Consider the following 24,979-nt stretch of genomic DNA (forward strand, 5'->3'; position numbering starts at 1 on the left):
CAGACAGAGCAGGGCAAAGACACGCCTCTGACAGCGTCCGAAAGTGCCAGCCTCCTCCAGGAGGTCATCAAAGGTCGTCATCACTACTGCGATCCAAGTGCTTGGTGTTCAGTCAAAAAACACTTCAAATTTTTGTAAAAAAAAGCTGCATTGAAGGTGAAAACATGTTACTGTTACACGTTATCAGCGAATGAACCTGAACTGGGCAAAACGAATTCTCGTTAGTGATTGTGCATACATTTGTGTTGTGAAACGCTGGTAGCACACTTCAAGCTGTACCAACTGTATCACAGGCAACAGATGGTTGTCTGTTTTTTTTTTATAAAGGCAATGGTGTTCAATGCAGCATTGGCATGGCGTTCAGTGAACTGCACACTCTTGAAGCTCATGTGCGTAGCATTTGAAAAATTCTGCATGGAGTGACTTCTAGTGGCAGAATAAAAAAAAGACACAGCAGTAAACAGTAGTGCTCCAGGATTATCTAATTTTCGTAGGGTGCAGTGATGACGACCCGCAGCCACCGCCAGTCAGTGATGAAGTAGGCGAGCAGAGGAAGGACAGTAGTGCTCCAGGATTATCTAATTTTCCTACATACAAAAACTTAAGAATCACAGATGCTGTAATCACACAAGAGCAAATAATAAATATGCGTAAATATAAAGGGGTGACTTTAAACCATTGCAGAGGACTGTGAAGTAACTTACACTCACACTGTGGTCACTCCACAGCTCAGTAATCCCAGAATTTTTAATGATTTTTTTGTTGTCTATATTATCCAGTGGTGGAAAGTACAATTTTGGCATTTTACTTTTACTTTAGTATTTCCTTTTTATGCTACTTTACACTCCAATACATTTCAGATTGTATTTTTTACTCATTACATTTACTTGGCTACTTTAGTTACTAGTTACTGTTCAAATTAAAAAATATAAAAAATATAATACATTGTTAAAGATAAAACCAGTGGATCCCAAAGTTTTGGGCTTGTGACAGTGACAGTGGAGACAGTGGGGCCCTTTATGACATTTCAGATGTCTATGAGTTGACATGGTTTCATTTAAAAGACAATTTGAGGCCCAAAGAGGTAAACTTATTCAATCTATCACAAAAAAAATTGAGAAGTCTAGAAAATAATTACAAGTTTGTGTATCAGAACATTGTTTTTTTTCCCTTCTTTCCTCTCAGCAAATCACCCAACTACTAAAATCTTGAAGGTTACAACTTTAAATCATCACTTGGAGCCCAAGTTGTGTTACAAGAAACCTCTTTAATAATGTAGCTCTGTAATAATTCTGACAATATAATAACTTGATGGCACATGAGTTCACGAACCAATCTCTTAAAAATACAAAAATTTCAATAAGTCATTCAACATCAATCATCACAGACGCTCACTAAATTCTCTGTCGGTGATAAAGGTCTCAGACATATATAGAAATCTTTTGTATAGCAGACTACACAGTCAAAAAACAAAAGTAGGTACCTGATATACAGTCGCCTCCAAAAGTATTGGAACGGTAAGGCAAATTCCTTTGTTTTTGTTGTTCACTGAAGACATTTGGGTTTAAGATCAAAAGATGAGTATGAGACAAGAGTTCAGCTGTTATTTTCCTGGTGTTCACATCTAGATGTGTTAAACAACTCACCGTTTGTATCAGACCACAGCATTCTTATGTGAGCAAAAGTAAAGGAACAAATAATCTTAAAGTAAATAACATTTAATATTTGGTGGCATAACCCTTGCTTGCAATAACTGCCTCAAGCCTGCGACCCATCGACATCACCAAACTGTTGCATTCTTCATTTGTGATGCTATTCTAGGCTTTTACTGCAGCTTCTTTCAGTTCTTGTTTGTTTCAGGGTGTTTCTCCCTTCAGTCTCCTCTTAAGGAAGCGAAATGCAGCTCTATTGGGTTAAGGTCAGGTGATTGACTTGGTCAATCTAACACCTTCCACTTTTTCCCCCTGATGAAGTCCTTTGTTTTGTTGGCAGTGTGCTTTGGGTCATTGTACTGCTGCATGATAAACTTCCTCCCCATTAGTTTCAATGCATTTCTCTGTAAACTGGCAGACAAAAGCAGCCATGCACGCCCAGGCCATGACATCACCTCCACCATGCTTCACAGAAGAGCTTGTATGCTTGGGATCATAAGCAGTTCCTTTCTTTCTCCACAATTTGGCCTTATCATCACTTTGGTAGAGATTAATCTTGGTCTCATCAGTCTTTTGAAGCTCATCTCTGTACTTCTTTGCAAATTTCAATCTGGCCTTCCCAATTCTTCCTGCTGATGAGTGGTTTGCATCTTGTGGTGTGGCCTCTATATTTCTGCTCTCTGAGTCATCTTCAAACTGTGGCTCTAGTCGATTTTCCTTCTTTTCTCAGCTTGACAATGGCTCACTTTTCTCCCACAGACAGCTCTCTGGTCTCCATGTTGGTTTATCCTCTTTAACAGGAAATGCAGTCTTTATAGGTTTGAACCAAAGATGAAAACTTAGACTAGTCAAGCAGAGCTATTTAATGTTTGGACAATCAACCTAAAAAACACCTGGGCAACAAGAAACATCTGTCAGTCACATGTTCCAATAGTTTTGCTCACTTGAAAAATGGGTGGGTTCAAACAAACGGTGATATGTCCATAGTTGTTTAACACATCTAGATGTGAATACCAGGAAATAACAGCTGAAATTCTGAACTCTTGTCTCATATTCATCTTTTGATCTTAAACCCAAATGTCTGTGTGAACAACAAAAACAAAGGACATTGCCTTACCGTTCCAATACTTTTGCAGGCGACTGTGTCCACAAGAAACACTGTTAAACATTATAAATAAATACTTTGGTCACAGAAGGAGATTAATCAGTCGCTGGATCTTTGTTGGTCGATACGTCGTTGTTGAGCAGCAAGTCGGCCAGTTGTTGGTTCTTCTGTGCAGCTTTCTCCTTCACTCTGAACACACACGCAAAATGACATGATGTAAGTTAAGTATGTAGAGCTGCTGCAACAATTAGTCCATTTGTCGATCAACAGCATTATTGGCAACTATTTCAATAATGGATTCATTGTTTTAGTCATTATTTAAGTTAGAATTTATAACATCTACAGGTTCCAGCTTCCCAAATGTGAGAATATGCTTCTTTTCTTTGTCGCACATGATAGTAAACTGAATAAGTTTGGGTTTTGGATGTCGGTCAAACAAAACAACAAGACATCAGCTCAGACTGTTAGAACAAGCATTTTTCAAAATTTTCTGACATTTTGTAGACAAAATGATGAATCGATTAATCAAGAAAACAGATCAATGGAGAATAAAAATAATACTTAGTCGCAGCCCTAAAATAATATATCTCATTGAGAAACATATGACAGCATCTTCAACATAATATAAGAGAAGTGCATTCATAATATGTATACACACACATCTACATATACATCCAATACATAGACACAAAACCACAAACATACCTTGGTTTGTGCCAAAATGGTGTCAAATAAAATAACTTAATTATTCCTTTTTTCAGCGGTGGATACTCACCTTTCTGGGAACTCGATGTCATCGATAGTGTCGGGCAGCGGCACACCTCTGGTCTCAGGAAGCAGCAGCACCAAACCACCAGCCAGGAAAGCCAGACACCCTGCACAGCACAGCATATTCTTAACATAAATAATACATTCACTTTTTAACAGGTGATGCAGTTTAATCACATCTGGCACTGAAATGTGAATTATCTTTTCCATCACCATTCCACTCACTTCCAATCTACTGGGCCTGTATAAAAACTGGTTCTCCAGTAGTATGTAAAATGATGAAAAGCAGAAGGAAACCCCTATTCGGATTGAATTTATTTCTCTAGGGGAGGTGAGGTGATTGTAATGTTACCTGTGCTGGTCAGTGATTTTAATTCCTATCTGGAGTGCGTTTGTGGGTAATTTTTCACCCCTAACACAGTAATAACTACATTTTCTAATACTTTCAGACAGACTGCAACAAATGTTGTCACTCCATAATTAAATACAACCAACCAAAAATGATGAGGGGCAGCTCCAGCCAGATGGCAGCCAGTCTGTAGAGCAGGAAGGGAGCAATGATGCCTCCAACATCACACAGAGTGGAACAAACTGACACTCCCAGGTTCCTAGACAGAAGAAAAACTTTATTTCAATAATAATAATAATAATATGCACATCCAATTTATTTACTTTTCTAAATATGGACTCTTGTGACAGTGGAGATGCATTTTTTATTGTTATTGTTTTGTTAACAAGCTAAAAGTCACACTCAGTCTCAGCATGATAACATGATAACTGATGAAATGTAGGCCTACATGCTAACATTTTGTAGGGTAGTGTATTTTTACTATGCTAGCATTTTTCAGAATCAGAATCAACCTTTTTGGCCAACTGCACACACACGAAGAATTTTCCGGTTTTGTCATTCCTCTCAACGTTACACACCGTTCCAGTATACATAGAGAAAGAGCTAAAAGCAAGGACACCTACGGAAGCCCTAGGCGGCCATCCATTCAAATATTCTTTTCCTCCGTTTTCCCGTGATAATGGAACAATTTTCTCATGATCTCGAGATAAACAATTACTGAATACAGGGGTCGCATGGTGTGTTTCTTTAGGATAATAAAAAAAAAATTCTGGTTAGGTCGGTTGGTAGAGCCTAGGACACAAAATCAAAAGACTGTGTGTTCAATTCCCGCTTTACTTCTTTTGTGTGTTTTTTATTATCCACTTCAACAAAGCAGTTATGAGAAGATTCAGGGGAATCCACCTTTTGACTATGAGTCAAATGTTTTATAACACCTCTAACTCCTAACCTCTAACATGCACGTCCTGTGCTCTTCTTCTTCTATCCCCTACAATGATCTGTATTGATTGATTGCGCTTTTTGTTAACTCTTACTTCTTTCCCTAGGTATTTACCCCATTGATGTGATATGTACTATGAGCTCTTACTAGTACTTATTGCTGCTCTTACTAGTATGTATTGTCAGTTGTAGATCTGTATTTGATGCTCTGTTGATGCTTGTATGTTGTTCCTCAAATGTAAGTCGCTTTGGATAAAAGCATCTGCCAAATGAGTAAATGAGTCCCGCTTAGGGCTTCTGTAGACAATAAAGTTAAACAAAGATAGGGAAAAATTAAATGGACGTATATAAATATATATAAAAAGCAACAATGACCAATGTGTGTAAATTGTAAACAATACAAATAGTGGAAATAAGTAAATATTGAATGTACACAAGTGGGTGGTTCCGAACAGTAAATACATGTATTTATGGCGCGGCAGTAGCTCAGTCTGTAAGGATTAGGCTGGGAACCGTAGGGTCGCCGGTCCAAATCCAGCTCAGACCAGAGTTGCAGAGTGTGGACTGGTAGCCTGGTAGGTGCCAGTTCACCTCCTGGGCACTGCGGAAGGAAGCCTTGAGCAAGCCCCTGAACCCCCAATTGCTCGGGGCCCCCTAACTCTGACATCTCTCCGTGTGTTGCTATGGGTCCTGTTTGTGCATGTGCGTGTGTGTGTGTCTTTCGGACCTGTGTGTAAATACTAACATAATAACAGAGTGAAAACATTGACTTTGCCGTCGCGGGATTAAATAAAGTATATCTTCTTCATCTTCTTCTTTTTCACATACAGTGCAGGATTTATATTTGACAATGTGTTTTTTAAACTGTAAATATATAGTTTATCATTTGAGGGTAATTGGATGTTTAAACTTTTACAGTGTTACTGACACTATATGATTTAACTGTTCATCAGAGTGATGGTCTGTGGGAAATTCACAGGGTGTGCAGAGGCTCAGTACAACTAACTGAGGCTTAAAATTAAGGCTGTTGAGCAGCAAATAGCCACCATGTAAATGAGTCAGTCTGCAGGAATCTGAGCAGCAATTTACCACATTTATCAGTGAGCTGGGTGTGGTAGTGAAAAATAGGCTTTTTTAGATATTTATTTGGCACTTTAGTCCAAAGCAGCTCACAGTAAGTGTTTTTCAACTTTTGTTTAAACAAGAGCTCAATGACAAATTTATAAATCACAAGCGCATCTTCCTAAACAAACAACTAAGAGTGTGTACAGTTTGTACATTTCACCTGACAAACGTTGGGTAGAGCTCAGTGTTAACAAACACCACCATCTCAAAGGTCATGGTGATACCCAGCCGACCGAGGCAGGCCACCACCGTCTTAAACCAGAACATGCCTTAAAGGACAGAGAGGAATGAATTTTAGAGAGCCAGGAAATTATGATCTAATGACATCTGAATGTTCCCCATCTCCACCTGTCGCTTAGGACTTACTGTCAGGAATGAAGGCAGTGATGAAGCAGGAGGCTCCAGCTACGATGTTGGCGCAGGCAAACGGAATGCGTCTGCCGATGCGCTCAATGGTGAAGATTATGAGTAAGGCAGCAGGGAACTCCACCAAGCCAGAGATGAGGAAGTCAACGTAGATATTTCCTCCAAGAATACCCAGCCTCATGATCAAACCCTGGTAGACCACAGCACTGGTGAACCTGGAAGAGACCGAGGCAGAATGGTGTGTATGCTCCAAAGATGGATCATTAAATGAAAAGAGTTAAAATTCCTAAATGAAGAGGGTTCTTATGTTATTTCCATTCCAGTTTGTTTGATTTAGGATTTAATATTGTGTTAAGAAACTTAAAAGTGAACCTAATCTAAAACAGTTATCAACAGCTTTTTACTAATTGCCAACAAAATGCCGTAGGAAGCACTTTTCTACCATTTTCAAGTGCCAGTAATGAAAAATGTGACATCTGCCTGTGTACCTTTCAATCATTTGGATGTGTTGTACATGTGTTGTCTGTGCCCCTACCAAATTTCAAGGCTCTAGGAGTAAGACAGAAAGCCATTTTCAGGGTTCATTATCTTCAAACATATAAGACATTTCTTTAGGGGGCGAAAATGACAACTAAATCTACAATGTAAAGAAAAGATTTGACACGGAATCACCCTAAAAAGTGAGCTTCAGGTGGTGATTTAATTTCCACTGCTGTAGTTTCAGTTATATATTACAATAACTCAAGTTTGAAAAAACAAAAAACAACTTATGTAACATATAAATGATTACTTCTAACTACAAAACGCCACTAACTCACCAGTTGAAGCTGAGAATGAAAGTGTGTTTTCTCATTTTTGGAGTTCTGATCAGGTCCATGAAAGAGGCAGTGTTGGAGTCTGCGTTATCATCTGCCAGAGTCTGCAGGATCAAACACACACTTTTACATTTCCATATATGCACTCTTATTTTAGCTTCTTTTTAAAAATACATTTCAAATACTTAAAAAGCTTTGATTCTGCAGTATATTTAAATTTAAATTGCTATTACTGAGATATAAGGCATAAAAATTTACAAAGAACTGCTTCAACTCCTACAGTAGCTTGATGATCTTGCAAGAAATGTAATTACATAGGTAAACAGTAATTCATTTATATTATTTTGAAAAGCTTAAAAGCTAAAAACTAGAACACTGTATATATAAGCAGCATCTTCTGCGACATGAAGCATGAAAACAACATAAAAAAGCAACAACTGACACCTGATTAATTGAATGTAATCAGCTGACGGGTAAAGTGTCGTATATCTACATGAAGCAGAGTTAAGGCACTGACTGGATACAGTCTGATGTGGTGTCAACGTGAGTTTTGTCTTTGCTAAAACAGCAGCTACCTCGATATTCTTTGACAGAGTCTTCTTGTTCTCTTTGGCCATGGCCTCAGTGATCTCCACAGCTTTGGACCTTTTGTTCTGAGAAAGAAGCCATCTTGGAGACTCTGGGATAAACCTGCAAATACAAAGCGTTCTTGTTTTCTTGTTTTCAAGGTGGATAAAAACAATGTGAGTTTATCAATAATTTAAAAAGAGATCTTGTAATTAATTGTTCCTTGTGGTGAAAAATTCTGGAGTGTGTTGATTTTAGTCACTAATGCAAACACTTCTTCATATACACAACAAGGTTTTAACATATTTTTAAGGTGCAATTAGACAGAAATTAAGAAAAAAAAATCTAAATCATCATACTTTTGTAGTCTTTGATCAAAAAGCAGTGTTAAAGCTGCACTAATAAAGCGAAGCCACATCACACAACATGCGGGATCATAATAGTTCATATTTCAGTATTTCTGGTGTCAGATACAGTATGGACAGTATGGACAAAAGGCCAAATTCCCGTGCCCAGTTCTTGTCAGCTTTTACAGAAAGCATCCTGACTGGAAACATCACAAACTGGCATGGGATGTGCACGGCCCAGGACCGGAGGGCTCTGCAGCGGGTGATTAAAACTGCTGAGAAGTTCATTGGTACCCATCTCCTGAGCATCAGTGATGTTGGTGAGGTGAGGTGCCTACACAGAGCCCAAAGGATACTAAAGGACAGTACACACCCAGCCACAGCCTGTTCACCCTGCTGCCTTCTGGGAAGAGATATAGAAGTTGCTACTGCACCACCAGACTGCAGAGCCCCCCCCCTTTTGAAGATTTTTAAGTAGCATATAAACAATAAATGAATGGTTTACACACCATAATGTAGCTGTAAGCCAGTATGAGGAGGATTTTTTTAACTATAACTCTGTAAGTGGTGTATAAACAGACAATGAATGACTGACAGGAACACATTTGTATTCATATAGAATATATAATTTTTTTATATGAACTCCATCCACTCCAGCCTCAAGATGCAGCTGAAAGCTTCTGAAGAGATCTAGTTAATGCTTAATTTGTCAAATGAAAGAAAATTCTGAAGCTCATGTAAACTTAATGTAAACTTAATGAGTTTAAACATGTTTATAACAGTTTCAAACAAACCTGTGAAGGATTTTTATAAGCCGTTATTCTGTGTTTTATAACACACTGTAGGCATTTGTTTATATGTAATCATATTTAGATTACAGCTGCACTATACTGTGTTATCATTCATTAGCTGTTTCTGCAGAGAAGGTATACATTTTGACAAACACATTAATAAACACTTAACGTCCATCTGCTACCTTATGGTGTGCAACAAAAAAGTGTCTATGTACCTATTATGAATGCCAAATGGGGACTGTAAAATAAAGTACTAAATCACAGACATGTTACCTTCCATTCAACGGATTATCCTTAAATTAGTAATTGATCAGAGCGATCACAATCTATGAACAGAGTTTGAGAGGGACATAACAGTTGGTAGTGTCAAGTGATAACATACTAAAATGCTGAAGAAACAAACTAGAATAATTATTTATCCATTTCCAAACACAGTGCAGCATTGTTTCTTCTGGCTGACCGACAGTGGTGGAAGAAGCACTCATATATTTTAAAAGTCCTATATTCCAAATTTCCCTTTAGTAAAAGTGCAAAAGTATTAACAGCAAATTGCACTTGAAGTATTAAAGAAAAAGTGCATTGAGAGAGTTATATTATTATATACTGTATTTAATTTTATTGGAGTAATATTACTGATGCTTTAACATGTAAGCAGCATTTTAATGTTACAGCTGGTGGATAACATGCTGATGTTGTCGGGTGTTTTCTGTCTTAAATTTTCAAAATCTTGCAGTGCAATTTCAAGAATACACTTCTTATGTGAAGCATAAAACAAAAGCATAACGAGTGTTTCTCACCAGTAGTAAGACAGGCAGAGGATGTAGGGGACGGTGATGACGACCTGCAGCCAGCGCCAGTCAGTAATGTAGTAGGCGAGCAGAGGGAGGATGAGGATGCCAATACTGAAGAACATCTGATAAATGATTCCCACTGTGCGTCTGAACTCCACCCCGACAATCTCTGTGACTAAAAGAGAAAAGAAGTAGAAAGATTTCACACATATTAAATAATGTTCGAGAGACAGAACAAAGAATAGGAATGTTTCTTTAACATTGTAAAACTCCCAGCTGTGAAGTTAAATGTTGTTTTTACTCAGCACATATCCAGCCATCCAGCCTCCTTTCACTCCAAAACCGTAGAGCGTTCTGAAAACCAGCAAAGACATGTAGTTTGGAGCCACGGCCACCAGGATTCCTGCAATCACATTAAACAGGCTGGACATCAGGAAGCTCATTTTCCTGCCAAACCTGAGGACATAAGAACAAACAAGACAGTGACAACATCAGTCATTAGGTTGTTTAATAAAATAATGGACTGCAAATTATACTTGTAAAAATATTGTAATGTGCTTTGTATCCTATATATGCAGTTAAAATTAAACCTGCAGGACAATTCAATGGATATGAGTAAAGCTGGATTCTCATCACGCCAACAGTAAAACAAAAACTAACCAGTCAGTCACAGACTTACCTGTCGGCCAGGTAGCCAACAGCGATACTTCCAACCAGGAAGCCCACGTTTAGAGTGGCCTGGTACATGTCCACCAACCATCCATCTGAACACACCAGGTCAAACTGGGGCAACAATAACAAATAAATCACAACATTAATTTCTCACTTTATATTTTTCCTGAAATTCTACAAAACAAAAATAACTTCTGATACCCCACGTTTTTGAGCTAGTGGCTTGTGCAACTAATTTAGAAGAACTTGCCGCAATCACCAATTTTCTAATATTTTGAATTTTCTCTTAGGCATGATCACAATTTAGGAGTGGTCCAGACCTGTTGTAGGAGCAGGAGCAAGTTGTTGCTGGTATCCCAAGGTCAGCTTGAAGTGTAATCTTATAGATGCCTTAGCAAGTCAGGCCCTTGGAAGAGAGTGACAGTGGGCTGATATATTGGCAGAGACAGATGAATGGTTGTTGTCGCAGTTTAGATTACCACGGACTGCGCTTCTGCAACTGTGAAACTTGTTAGAGCTCCACAGACAGACACACCGATCCAACCCTAACCCCTTAATTCCACTGCTGACGCTGTTTAAAATGACAGACTTTACATTATGGTTCTCTGAAAGCAGGACTGAAGTTCTTCTTTTTACTCTTCGATGTCATTTACATCCATGAACACTTCCTCCAACACACGGGGCAGGACGCGTAGCTTTATATGGTAGCCAATTATTGGCGCGATAATTGTGCTAATTTACAATTCACAGCCAATTATGCACAGAAGGCATTCATCATGTTTACGTGGGTAATTTACACCAGTGGTTCTCAAAATGGGGCTCCATGGAGTCCCCAGCAAAAAGGGGAATAATTTATTTTCACTTTAACTCCATCAATAAGAAACACAGTGACAGAATATGACTATTTTGGTCATAGTTTTTTACACTATCTGTAATAAAACATCTAAAAGAACAAATCCTGTCAGATGTGGTTCCTTGGGACAAAATCGTATAAAATTGGGGTCAATTTAGGGGTCCCTAACATGAAAAAGTTGGAGAACCCCTAATTTACACACATTGAATCTGATATGGCACACTCTTACGAAAAAAACTAAGAGGAAGATACTACAAAATTGTTCTTGCATGTGGCACAATGAACTGGGACTTTGAGAAATACACTTGTGTAACTGCCCTTGCTTTCCTGCCAAGACTTAGATGAGAAGTGTAAGAGCCATTTTGGCATATATGGTATTTGCTAAATTGTTGTTAAACACCTGCTGTATGTTCATGGGTCATGCAGAATGTCTTTTTGTTTTTGATATTGTATTTTTGTACCTGTTGATTGGGTGACACGGGAGAAGGGAGGGGAGATCTGCAAGAGCCCTGTATCGTAACAAGTTTTTGACCGTGTTTGGCAAAATGCTTTTGAGTAACTTTTGGTGAACTGTACTGGGCTGGTAATGGACCAAGCCTTTTTGTATACTCCAAATTCAAAAGGTACAATCAAAATTTTCTTGCCGCTTTCTCTGGATTTTTGGGTACATTGGGTACTCCTGGAGTGTGGATATGGGGACACACATGGGTGGACACGCGTCAGCCTGGGATGGATTTCTTGCAGAATAGTGGCCTTGGACTTTGTCATGAAAACGGCCACGACAAGAAGAGCAACACCACTCTCATGTCTGTAAGTTAAGTATGGAGACATGATGAGGGGTTACCTTGGCTCCATCCAAAGTTCAAAAGGTATGTCTCCCTCATTTTTCATAAATGCGATTCATGTGTTTGTGTTATACTGGCACACTGGAGGATAACTGGGCCGATTCTGGGTCCTGTTCGCCCCTCATGACAATCGCTGGTGTGTTCCTGAGCCAAGGCTGGTCGGAACAGATTTCTGGCCCTAATGATCCTGTAGTGTGAGGGGTTTACAGACATAATCTTAAAGTCGCCAACTGGATGGTAGGATCCTCATAATATTAAACATGTTTGATATTTTCGATTTGAAATCAGGGTGTCTCCAATTAGAAACCCGCAACAGCCAATGAGAGCGAGCTGACCGGGAAGCTTCACCACCGTATTTTGTATTTGCTCATGCTATAAAATGTATGGACCATGCTAATTCCCTCTTCTCAGCCATGAGTTCCTCAGTTCATCCACAGTTTTATTCTCTTTAGTCTTTTTCTGTGCAAAACATAGCACACACAAGTGCGACTAACTGACAAAGACAGTCTGCCTCCATGTTTGTTTATGTCTGAAGTCAAATTTCCGTGACATCCCAAGTCCCCGGAATCGCCACTCTTAATAAACGCCAAGTGTGTAGTCCTGCGTCTTGACTGAATCGTCTGGTGTGTGTGCTTTCTTGAGATTTGAAAATCCTCTGGTGTGCACCAGGCACAAGTTAAGGGTTAGTTTTGACGTGGCTAGTTTATTGTCAAATGTTGTAACTAAAATTGTTAAAGTGCAAAAGTTAGTCTTTGGCCATTCGGTCACCAAACACCTTTAGATGCATTACCAACTCTCTCTAAAACGAAGTAAGTCAAATTCTAATTTGCATAAAGCCCAGGAAAACCAAGGAGGATTGTAATCCGACTGGCAATCCGGCCATCGCATACAGTGTGTGGCCAACTGTAAATTATCTGGATTCACTTGAAATGTTTTAATGGGACCAAAAATGCAACACATGGTTTTAAGTGTTGAATTACCACTTAGGGAGAACAATGTTACTTCTGTAACCTGTTGCTATTCTTATTTACATTCATCCAAGATGCTTCACATTATATTGTTGACTTCATAGGTTTCACTTGTCTTGAATTGTTTAGATTGTGTTTTATTTGCTTACTTCTTTTTAACTTATTTTACTCTTTCCTTTGTTACTCACCTCAGTAACAAAGGACTGTCGTCCCTCATAGTCGTACTCCCAGCCATCTTTGCAGGCAGTTCTGGGAGTTTTGCTGAGGTTCAGTTCTTGTGTGTCACAGGTAAGTGTTGTGGAGTTCCAGTCCACCTCATACTGCTCACAGCTGCTCTGCTGCAAGACTCCAGAGTTGTTGACCAGCGGCACTGTCAGCCTGCGACTGTCTGCAAGGCTCCAGCCGCACTCCTGCCTAATCTCCACCACCCCAGAGTCCCGACACCAATGATCTGGGGTGAAGCCCTGGAACACGATACCGACATACACACCTGCAAAAGGAAATGACAACATACAGAGCAGGGCGAAGATTCGCTTCTGACAGCGGCCAAAGTTCCCAGCTTCTTCCAAGATGTCATCAAAACTGGTCATGGTTGCAGAAAAACAACAAAAAACAATTAATTTCAATCAGTGTCTAAGTTCCTGCAGCTTTGCAGGTGTGTATGCTGAGCCTCTCTTGACAGAGTGATCACAGATACGGCTGTCCTTTTGGGTTTTTATCGGAACTAACAAGAGCAAAGGTCCACAGAAAGATGTTGTTGCTTTACAGGCAGTGCAATGGACCATTAAGACACGTTTGGTTTCATTTTTTCAGACGTCAGAACATGTGTGAACCTAGTGGGAAGTCTCCAGGGTTTTATAACACAAACGCAGACACATGGGCCTGCAGCCAGTCCCTGCATTTCATGCACACGTGCACACAGCCAGTTAAGCTGTCAATCAGTTAACAAAGTCTCTGGGAATCATGGGGATCTGAGAGAAATATGAAAATTGGACCTGTTTTTAAAAGGTACTATCAGTCAACAAATAGTAAAACATAATATAATAATAATTAATTTTTTTCTCTCCATAGAAGGTAAAAATTTGTAGTTTGGGATCAAATTGTGATCAGCAGAGCTCATGTTTGTATTTCTACAACTTTGAATGGTCATGAAAGACTTTTCCTTTACAGGAAGTAGGACGGACAGCCAACACTTCTACATGTTTAATTCTAAAGTTAGACAACTTGTTGGCAATAGTAGATCACCCACAAGTTATTTAAGTCTAACTCAAGTCTAAAATAATAAGAGATATGCCCAACACAAGTCAGAGTCAAGTCTCAAGTTCACCAACATGAGTGAAAGACAAATCTTAAATCCTCCCAGATGAGTCTAAGACAAGTCATGCATCCTTTAAGACAAGTCTCAAGTTCCTCAAATTGAGTCCAAGTCAAATCTGGTGTCCTTTGAAACAGGTCAAATTCAAGTCTAAAGTCACCTGACACAGGTCGAGGTCAAGTCTCAAGTCATTTCAGAAAATTCAAAGTCTCAGGTCCTTTTAAACACGTTCAACTAAAGACAAACCTAAATAAAGTCTCAAGTAATTTAAGTCCAAGCCGAGTCCTTCAACTGTGTTACTGTATGGTTTTTTTAAACTTGAATGTGGTCACTTTTAAGTCTCAAAGTCAAGGTTCTCATTTCTTAAATTTTCTCTTATTGGTCAGAGTATATGATTAAACCACAACTGTGATAAACAGCAGATCTCATTTATTCAAATAATGCAATAGTTTTTACATCAATGTTTTTTAAATAGGAAAACAGGCGAAGAGCTGAAAAACAACAGACAACATAACTTACACCAACTCAAACATAATAATGATCTCCCATAGTACCGAATCATCACAGAAAACTTGTGCTTTTTTTACTCACTTTATTCTCCGAGCACGTTTCTCTGCTTCTGAATTAAACTGAATTAGTTTCTCGTAACCCCAAAAACAGTTCTGTGCTCTAAAGTAGACAAAAAAGCACAAGAATGTCCTTTCATATCTTCACAGGGAAGAGGCGGTTCAGTACTGTACCATGCAGATGAGACACACAAACTTTGGTGCTAAATACAGCAGAAACAGACGTTATGCAACAATGGAAAAGGATTTCACATACTTAACGGGAACATCTGCTAGTGTGCTGCTACGTCTCCTCAGGAGAGATGAGTTGATTACAAAGTGCCAAACACAGGAAGATGCTTTTATCCCAGTTGAAACCTTAAAGTAAAACGCTTTCAAAACAACAGCCGGAGTCCACATGCTGAATGAATGTTAAAATTATGTTTTATAAAAACTCTGTCAACTCTGCCAACGACAGGCTTGATTTCACTTTAACTTCTGTTTAACTTATATTTAATACATATGGAATTCTGACATTTCATTCGGATCCATTTGTAATTGCACAAATTTTATTGTTCTTTGGAAATGTGCCCCGTTCGTTCATCACGCTCTCCAAAGGTAGATTTCACTTTGAAACTTTTTCAGATCAGTAGCTTTATGATACCGTTATTCTACAAAGACCTAAGTGAGATAATTCTTCTTTCTGGAGTCAGACAATTTTACTCAAACACAGCTTCTGAAAGGTTTCATTTCCATTTGTGATCTCAGAGATAATAACACTTGGAAAACAAGTCACTGAACACCCATGGTAAAGAGACAGGAACATGATGATGTCTATCATTTGTTTGTGTTACAGGTCAATATTATGACACATCATGTTCCCAGTGTAAATGCCAGTTCAGATCTTTTTGTCATTTTTTTTTTGTCTGTTTTGGACAAAGTGGCATCTTATTAAAACTGGTCTAACAATTTTTGTGTACAAAGCTTTAGAAATACCCTGAATGGTGAACTTTCTTGATTGATAAGAAATTTTAGCATCATCATTTTTTTTTTTGTTTTAGAAGTTTCTTTGGATTGAATACTGACAAAACCCAAAAGTTTATCATCCATCGTCATTCTCCTTCGTACTGTGGACAATGTAATCAATGTATATAACGTAATAAATATTCATAGTCTGTGCACTTTGTATGTGACTGCAAATCAATACAAAATCTGTCAATAACTCAACAGGTGCTCTCCCAAGGTAAGACATTCACCGAAAGTAAGTGTGGAGTGGTTTATTTAATCTGTTGAACTTTCAGTTTGTTTGGTGAGATGAGAAACCTAAAAATTTCCCACTGCAGTGCAGTTTCATCAGACAGTAGCTGATTATTATTTTCATCATCAATGAATGAATTATCATTTCTTTGATGAATCAATTAATTGTTTGTCTAGAAAACAACAAAAAAGTGACAACTGTCTAAAGTCTAAAACCCAAAGGTGTTTAATTAACAATGAAACACAGATAATCATCACATTTGAGAAACTGAAAAACAAAACACTTGATAATCGACTGAATGATTAACTGACTATCGAAAGCTGGTGACGATTATTATTATTGATATTGACTTAGTGTTTCCGCCTGAATTATACCTGCTGGCTAGCAGCTCCTCAAACTTGGACCAAGTAGTTTAACAAAGAAAACTATCAACTCAAGGCCAAATCGCGGGCTTTCAATCACATCTCACAGTAATCAGGAGACAAATAATGCTCAGTTGTCAACAAGCAAATTGATAGTTGACAACTAAGCATTTGCCAAAATCTGCGGGAAAAAGTTAAAAGTGTCATAAATGAACTTTTATGGAGAAATGTAAACCAAGAAAATTATGAAAACACAAGGGTTTACACTATTAGTCAGCTAATCAGTTAGTTGATTTACAGAAAATAATTTGCCAACATTTCTGTGTATCTTTGGGTTTTGTAGTGATGTTCAGACAAAATATATTTGAAGACATCACCTTGAACTTGTGAAGGGAACTGTTTATCAGATAATGAAAACAAACCACACCAAGAGCACCATGTTTAGTTCAAGTTTGATTTGTTTTGATTCTGCTCACTGCCAGAACATCTGAATTGGGAGAATGACATGGGGGCGTGAAAGTTTAGTTATTTGTGAGTTTGTAAATTCAGTCTGTGTTCTCATTGTGTAATCCAAAAAGACACTAACTTCACAACAACTTGGCTGGGACCAAAGAAACGAGGCAATAATGGGACGGAACCCAAATACTCCGTGTGTTCATACTGTGTAGGTTTGCTCATATCACTCTCATGTGGGAACACTGCAGTCAGTTTGAATTCATTTTAGAAAGACACATACACCCATCATTGATTATATCCTTTGTGAAAACAATACTTTCATTATTAAGCAGAAAATATGTTATATGCAAGTCAACTGCCTGCATTCTTGATACATTTATGCTTCACTTCTTTCTTTTGTCTTACATGCATTTGGCTAAAAAGGGCAAATTTCGGTACTACAAAAACTTGGCTTTACAGAGTTAAAATCTCACTTTTGATGCAACAACGTCTGCAATCACAGACCTGAATACCAAAACTGAGCCTTCAATGTACTGGAGCGTGCAAGCGGAAAAAACTTCCATACATTAGTGCCTGTGGTGGCTGTAGATATATGGCTTTCGCGGGAGGGGAACCAACACAACCTAAACTAACATCTCAAGTTTCACTTTCAACCTTCCATCCACGTCGACCGACCATTCACACTTAAGGCCATCTGTATTTTCGCACAGAACAGAGATACGTACAGATCGTCAGCTCAGACAACCATTTAAATAATCATAAAAACAAACGTGTGAGCTGTTCACCAGTGAAGACAACAAACAAAACGTCCATATTATAGAACATTATCACCTATGTACATTGTCTCTGATCAAAACAAGACAAGAATCAATCTGTCGCCGGACACGATTAATCGATGAAAATGCAAAGTCAATTCATCATCAGGAAGGCATCGCACTTTCTTTTCGAGGGGAAAGAAAGAGAAAATATAGCAACTGTAAACAGAAAAGACTTCATTCCCTTTAGAAACAACACAAGCAGACACCTTCACTGCCTACTGCTTTAATTTTCTTTGACAGCCATTGCTTTTCTCCCATAATCTGCTACTGTTTTTACTATCAAGCTAATTAACTGTACATCTCATCACATTTATCAAATACAGGCCTTAACAGGCCAGTGCACACTAAAAATTTGCCCAGTCTGCAAAGAGGCATGTATTATTTTCAATTAATCGATGCTGCAATAAAGTGCTAAAGCAATGGCACAGCTTACGTTCAAAACTCTCAAACAAAAGAAAGACAAAATATAATTAATGTTCACATCTTTTCATTGACATGCCTCATTGCAGAGTCAACACCCTGTGCGTCTGTCGCTGATTCTTAGAGTCTCAACAGGCCTGTTAGGTCTGTATTGGATACATGTGGCAAGACGGAAGTAACTATAGTGAAGTAAATTTTTAATTTCTTGATTATGACTGAAAATATGAGAAAATAGGGTGCAGGTCAAAACTTTTTTACACTTTAAATAATCAGCAAATCAATAAATAAGAAACCATGTACCAACATCAACAGTCTGCAGACAGAGGACTGGACAGAGTCTCAGCAGGCCAAATTAAGGTGCAGTCCAACAAAAGAAAATCCCAAAAGAGAGGAAAGGTTTCTGCTTTCATTATGTTGTTTGTATTTCATCGTTGTTGTTGTTATTATGGAGACATTCACTGAGAGAGAAAAGTTCCGATAGGATTTAGTGGGAGAGGGAAGAAGGAAGTGACATCACACCCTGAGGAGGTCCTCGTCACTGTCATCCTCGTCCGGTTTCCTATTGGCTTCCGTGTTGTTAGCGTGGTTAGGGCCTAAGGGGCGAAGTTTGCTGCCTTTCCTCTTCCTGTCTGACTCGTCCAGGAGGCCGACCAGATCCTCATCGCTCTCCTCCTGGAATGAAGGATTTCTGTGAGGTTTTGAGCACCACGCTAGGACACAGTAACACCTGGACTGATGTTGAGACGAAAACTCACCTGGAGGAAGGCACTGCGATGGGCCGCAGAGCGGCTGGCAAGTCCAGAGGATTTGACCACTCGCACCCCTGGGACGCTCAGCACCTCGTCCTCGCTGTCATCGTCCTGGTCATCCAGCGAGAATGAGCGCAGGCCGTCTGTGTTCACCGGCTTGGTCTTGATGTGACCGTTGCCATGGATACTCCTACCACGGTGGGAGGATGAGGAAGAAGTTGTGAGTGGGGCTTCCAGCTCCTCCATCAGCCACTCCATCTCCTCTTCACCCCCTTCTTCGTCCATGTTTACCTGAAGATTTCAAGGCAAGTTAGTAGAGACACTGAATCCAATCCTGTGGCACAGGAGATGAGATAAACTGTCAACAAGGTAGCACAAAGTGTAACACACATAACAGTAGGTGCATTTCCATCTACCTGTTTTTTTGCACATTTTTAATTTGTGCATGAAAAAAAACAGAGCGGAATGTGTTATAAAAAAGTCCAAATCACATTTTTTACGCCTGGCTGAGTGGAAATATTGATCAAATGAAATCAAAGTGCAACAGAAACAAATTCATTGAATAAATCATGATGTACACAAAACATTTCTCCTGTTTTTTGTTGGCTGAGAGGGGGGTAAGTTAATTAAACGTGACAACTTTATGAAAGTATTGGTGATGGAAAAAGTGAGCAGAGCAGAGACTCTGCGAGCTAAGCCAGTGTGTTTACAGTGAGAGGCCGGAGGTGTAGGTGTGTTTGTGTGTGTGAGTGTCTGGAGAAGAAAAGTGAAGATAAAGGGAGCAGATTCAAGTAGTGAGTAAACATTACAATAAGGTGGAAAATGACCTAGAATAACCTATCAATGGAAAAACGATATAGACCGCTTGTGTGTTTTATAAGGTAGCGGAAGGATTGGCTCAGTGGGCCCACAAACCAACGAGCCAATCATAATTCGTGTGGCTACAACCATGTTTCAAATATTTAAAGGCAGTCTGGCAAACTATCTACGTAATTACACGGGTGCACAAGAGAAGGTGTTGAAACCACACAGCAGGTCTTTTTCTGAACTGAACGCCTGCCTGGTAACCTTGCACACACTGCAGTAGTAGATGTAAGCATTCTGGTGTGAAACTTTCCCTTTTATTTTCATGATGTGGGTGTATGATTGGATGAAATACAGATACAGAGACAGGAGGGGCAAGAGGCAATGTGTCCCATTTAATCAGATACAGGATCCTTTGAAGGCAACAATTCCAATTAATAACAAAGTAACTGGCTGGAAATGTTTGATTACCTGGAGCCCACTGGAATCTGAGTATCTAAACAAAGTTAGAATACATCCACTGATTAGATCAACCTACCTTGGAATATTTATAGGAGACTTGGTTTCCTCTCCTGCAGCAGCCAGTGACCTTCTGGATCACCAGCTCTCTGTTAGGAGACAGGAGATGTGCAAAAACAAGACCGACAGAGTTCATTAAAAGTCTTTTTCAGCCAACATCTTTCCGCTGCTCTGCATTTATTGGATGTTCAGGGTCTCACCTCCTCTCTCTCTTGTGGAGCAAAAGCCCCAGCAGACAGACAGACAGACCCACCAACAGGAGGCTCAATATCATTCCCATCGCCTGGCTCCGCCTAGAAAGAGCTGGAGTCTCGCTGACGACCTCATCATATGACTGTGTGTCAACAGTTCTGCAAGGCCATTCAGTAGGAAGATGTACACATATTTTCCACTTCTTAAAACTATTTTTGCTGTCTGGATTAAAAAAGAAATTGCAGCTGATTTAAAAGCGTAAAAGTGTTTACTCACGTGAGACCACACACAGCGTCCGTGTGCCACACAAACAGATACTGGCATCCATCCGTCTCCAGCATAAACTCTGGGATGCCGACGCCTGCTGAGGGGTTGCAGTGGAACATGATTGTGGATGACACCTTTTTTGTCTGCTCCCGCCCACACACCGACTCTGAGGGCACCATCACATCCAGGTTTCCTCCTGATGGAAAAGTAGGGACATTGTTGACATGTTAAATAGATGAGTGGAACTGTGATGTTTGTGTATTAGTTAGAATCAAAACATTTTCATGACGTCACTTTAAGACAACAGTATAATTGTCAGTGAACTGATGGCCAGCAGTGAGCTTGTTCTCTCAGAAGAGTGTAGCTATGCTGAAACTAGCATGATACAATGCCAAAAAGTTGTTTTTTGTGTGTTTCCATGCTGTGGATGCACACAAGCATGAAAACTTGCTACACCGTATGCTAATAATAATATATGTGTTATGATACGATAATACTAAACATGCTTTTGCTAAATTATTGCCAAACATGCCATCACTTACATTAACACTATCTTAGCAAAAGCATGTTTAGCATGAGCATACAGTATAAGTTACATCATGTTAACATGTAACATTTTATTTTATAGGTTTATAATTCACTAAAAATTTCCAAGGAGGTCTCCTTAAAAAAAGAAAGTAACAGTATGAAAGTGGTACTAATTAAGGGGAAAAATAAACAGTTATTTGACTTTAGCGATTTGAAGTTGAGCTAAGCTATGCTAACATTAGAAGCAGGTGTTGATTCCCAGAGGAATCTGCCATAAAAACATGCTCTGTTTAAAACCAATTAAATGTTCACCTGGAACTGCAATTACATTTTGTTATTGTTGAACTGCATGTTTTTCTGTAGACAGATTTCCCATTTCAAGGCCCGCTGTTGAGTCCTGACTAAAAGACGGGCTAAGTTACAGTGGCAAATTAACTGCACCAATTGTATCACTTTATCGCTCTTGTCTTAAATTTTACCTTTAAATAGTACCAAATTACATACTCTATATAACCTTCCTACGAGTTTAGATTTACATATAATCATAGGAAACTATGGGACCTTTAATTTAAGTGTTACTGTGCTCTGTTACATACTTAGCATGATGATGGGGATTTAGATCACTTGTTTGTTTTTTTTAGACATCATGTCATGAACTTAAGTAGTGTAGAAATGTTGATAAATTTCATGGTAATCCATCCAGTAATTGTGGAGATTTGGACCAAAGTAACTTACAAACCAAACACTGCAATCCCTGGAGTTACGCCACTAGTTTGGATAAACATTTTTTAGCTGTGATTCATAAACAATTTGTTTATGAGTAAAGACAGGGAGATAGGGGGCAGCATATGGCAGCAAAAACCAACGTTTTATCGTTTACAATCACTTTTTTATAGTTATAAATGAGACGCTAAACTAAGCAATACATTACCTTTAATGTAGTACTTGGCCTTGCTGGAGGAGCCAATCCTGCGTCTGTAGGGCGCGTTGAGTTTGACCTGGCAGATGTTGGCACCAAGACAGTTTGTCAGGGAGTTGTTGGTGATGCCGGATAATTGGATGTGGTAGATGTAGCGGTCGCCGTTGGGACGGATGTCTCCAGATGCCAGATGGTGGCTGAGAGGAGGAGGGAAAAACATAGTTAAAAAGACCAACACAGGTAGAAAATAAAATGGAGAAGTCCGCTAGACTTTTATAATTAAGTCTATTTCATTTATACAGCAAGGTGAGATACCTGTTAGTTACATGAAGAAGAGTGTACTGGGAGCTGGATAAAGACAAAGGGGGAGGTTGTTTGAGTGTTACCTGAAGTACAGTTCTCCCAGATTGAGGCTGGCTCCAGTGTCAGGAACCTGTATCATCCCATTCACAATCTCCACCTCATGCTGCTTCACCGCACAGGCCGACCGAGTCTCCCAGCCAATCACAAACTCACATGATGCCTCATCGACTCTGCTCACACAGACACAGAGAGATGAGAGACTCCTAGCACAGCTGCAGATTAATCAGTTTATAAAGCCATATTTAACACTTCTAGGACCAAATTAACTAGCTGAGCTCAGTTTATGAAAAAAAAGACAAACTAAATGTTGCTTTTGAATCAATCTAAACATGGAGTTACAGATCAATAAAAAGTTTTAAAAAAAGAAAGCTGAGAAAAGACAATTTCACACTTTTTAAGGTCTTTAATATAAAGTATTTGTATCAAATGCCAACAACATGACTGCTTGATGTCTGTGAATAACAGTAAGTCTACTGAGAAAGGTTTTGCATCTCAAATGATGCTTTAACCAGAGAAAATTTAACTTTAAAGACAAACACTCTGTTCTGTCATTAACTGGCAGTTATAAATGCTGAACCAAAGAGTAAATGAGTGTTACTTTAGAATGTGGTTTACTGTCAATTGCAACATCACGTTGAGTAATTAACGATACCATAACCAACAGTGCAAATGAAGCAGATTTTGAACACGTTAAAAAATCTTATTATATTCTGAGTTGTTTCAGTTTTGCTCCATATACCCAACTCTACTATCTTGCAAGTTTGGTTGAAAATTAAAAACTTAATAAAAAGGATTTTATTGTAGTATGTGTGTCACCTGATGAGTACTGGGTGTCCAACTGTGGAGCCACAGCTCAGCTGGATCACAGTCTTGGCCTTCACGCCGTTACCACAAACATCATCCCCCGCTGAGTAACTCACAGAGATCTTTCCATCTGCAAGAGAAGTTTGATACTGTGGTCATGAACTTTTCTTATTCACAAAATCAAAACACAGCTGTTAGAGTCAATAGAAACAGAAAAGAAAAGCTCACATAATGGCAACAATTTTCTCTACACATAGATTTACCTCAAAGCCAGCACTGTTTTCAATTACATTGTCTTGGTACAATAGTAGTAAAATATCCGATTCAGAAAAAATGCCTTGCCAACAGTTATAAATAAATTCTAATGGCAATAAACTGGTAAAATATTTACAAATGTAGGATACTAGAAACTTCAAGATTGTATCATTAATGCCTGCAGGAAGTGTACTGAAATATATGTGACTAGATTTCCCACCAGTGTAGCTCATTTTCTGAGTATAAACACGGCCCAGGGTCTGGGTCTTTCCGGCTGCTGAGCGTCGGCACACAGTTGCGTCTTCTGGACAACCTGGTAATCCACCGTGGATACCCTGACACAGGTTGATGAAATACCTGACGACACAAAAACAGGAAAGAGTCTTAAGCTGATGATACACGGGGCAACTTTTTGAGCAACGTTGCTGGGCAATCTTGCTGGTGCGGGGAGGGTGGCGGAGTGGCGGGAGAAGGCAATTACGGTAGTAATCTTTACTCTTTACCATTGACAGCAACATTGCCCAGCACTATTGTTCTAAAAGTTGCTCCGTGTATCATCAGCTTTATATTTGAATTAGGGACGGGCAACACAACAACAGTGACATTTACCATGATTTAAATAATTTGAATCACAAACGGATTAGCACTTAATTTCTTTCTAATAATTTTGTGGAGGAAAAGGGACACATTCACGACTAAAGACAGAGACTTACGAATCTCCTTGGTGGCTAAACTTCCACGGCTCAGTGAGGGAGGACAGGGTTCGGAGGTTAAAGGTTTGGTGCTGGCTAACCAGTTTACACTGCATCTTCCTCGGTGGACAAACAGCATCGGTCCTCCACTGAAAAGTGGCTGAACAACCTGCCGTCTCTGACAGCAGCTGTGGAGTGCCGTGGCCTGCGGAGTGGTCGCAGGTAAACAACATGACGGACTGACGCTTACCAGAGGCTGGAAGAGAGAGAGAAAAGGGCAGGATGGTTTTCAGAGAAGAGAGAAGTAATAACTGAGGTGACATCATGCAAAACAACAAAGCGTTTTTAAACTGTGAAGAAGAAATAAAATAACAATAACCTAACATCCTGCAGATGAAGTAACAAATCACCATTTTTTGTATATTCTGGTAATAGTGTTCTCAACGTAGATATTTCAGGGTGGTAAATGTTGAGGTTGGAAACCAACAGCTGCATTGACAGCATTTTAATTTCAATCAAAAACAGATTTGTGTAACAGAAGTGCTGTACTGTATGCAGCCTTTGACAAGGGGTTGCAGATTGGCTTGAGACCCTTTATAGCCAAGCAATCCCTAAGTGTAAGGGGGAACCAGACAGCTAGAGAACATGTTTTGGAGAACTGAGATCCACTAATTATGATAAAATACATGTGGGCAGAATAAAACAAAAGAGAAAACGCTTTAGTGTCACAAATGCGCTACTTTGAGGTGAGTAATTT

The 24,979-nt window shown here is 39.2% G+C and overlaps 2 protein-coding genes across 2 annotated transcripts in view; both read right to left on the reverse strand.

The window, feature by feature from the left end:
- Positions 1–2,826: 2,826 nt before the first annotated feature.
- LOC123977310 (solute carrier family 22 member 2-like) lies at positions 2,827–13,546 on the reverse strand. Its single transcript, XM_046059890.1, has 11 exons — positions 13,145–13,546; positions 10,298–10,401; positions 9,920–10,074; positions 9,625–9,793; positions 7,695–7,809; positions 7,123–7,223; positions 6,305–6,519; positions 6,099–6,207; positions 4,021–4,133; positions 3,533–3,632; positions 2,827–2,946 (listed from the first exon to the last, which is right to left on the reverse strand). The coding sequence occupies exons 1-11, from the start codon at positions 13,544–13,546 to the stop codon at positions 2,853–2,855; spliced, it is 1,677 nt and encodes a 558-aa protein (XP_045915846.1). The 3' UTR covers positions 2,827–2,852.
- A 1,137-nt stretch (positions 13,547–14,683) lies between these two features.
- The window catches only part of igf2r (insulin-like growth factor 2 receptor), an 86,663-nt gene continuing 76,367 nt past the window's right edge, over positions 14,684–24,979 (reverse strand). Inside the window, exons 57-66 of the mRNA XM_046059892.1 lie at positions 24,244–24,478; positions 23,751–23,887; positions 23,288–23,405; positions 22,495–22,641; positions 22,121–22,305; positions 20,671–20,857; positions 20,403–20,552; positions 20,222–20,291; positions 18,886–19,170; positions 14,684–18,802 (exon numbers count right to left, since the gene is read on the reverse strand). Of these exons, the coding sequence (XP_045915848.1) occupies positions 18,644–18,802; positions 18,886–19,170; positions 20,222–20,291; positions 20,403–20,552; positions 20,671–20,857; positions 22,121–22,305; positions 22,495–22,641; positions 23,288–23,405; positions 23,751–23,887; positions 24,244–24,478 (1,673 nt within the window). The 3' untranslated portion in view covers positions 14,684–18,643. The remainder of the gene's footprint in view (positions 18,803–18,885; positions 19,171–20,221; positions 20,292–20,402; positions 20,553–20,670; positions 20,858–22,120; positions 22,306–22,494; positions 22,642–23,287; positions 23,406–23,750; positions 23,888–24,243; positions 24,479–24,979) is intronic.

This window comes from Micropterus dolomieu, linkage group LG10 (genome assembly GCF_021292245.1).
Source record: "Micropterus dolomieu isolate WLL.071019.BEF.003 ecotype Adirondacks linkage group LG10, ASM2129224v1, whole genome shotgun sequence".
Classification (NCBI taxonomy): Eukaryota; Metazoa; Chordata; class Actinopteri; order Centrarchiformes; family Centrarchidae; genus Micropterus; species Micropterus dolomieu.

Excerpts from the sequence above, each read along its gene's own strand:
- LOC123977310 (XM_046059890.1), bottom strand. The coding sequence starts at position 13,546 with ATGACCAGTTTTGATGACATCTTGGAAGAAGCTGGGAACTTTGGCCGC. Across the intron at positions 9,794-9,919 it reads GATGGCTGGATATGTGCTGA|TCACAGAGATTGTCGGGGTG; the intron begins GTAAAAACAACA and ends TTTCTCTTTTAG. Across the intron at positions 4,134-6,098 it reads CTCTACCCAACGTTTGTCAG|GAACCTGGGAGTGTCAGTTT; the intron begins GTGAAATGTACA and ends TCTTCTGTCTAG.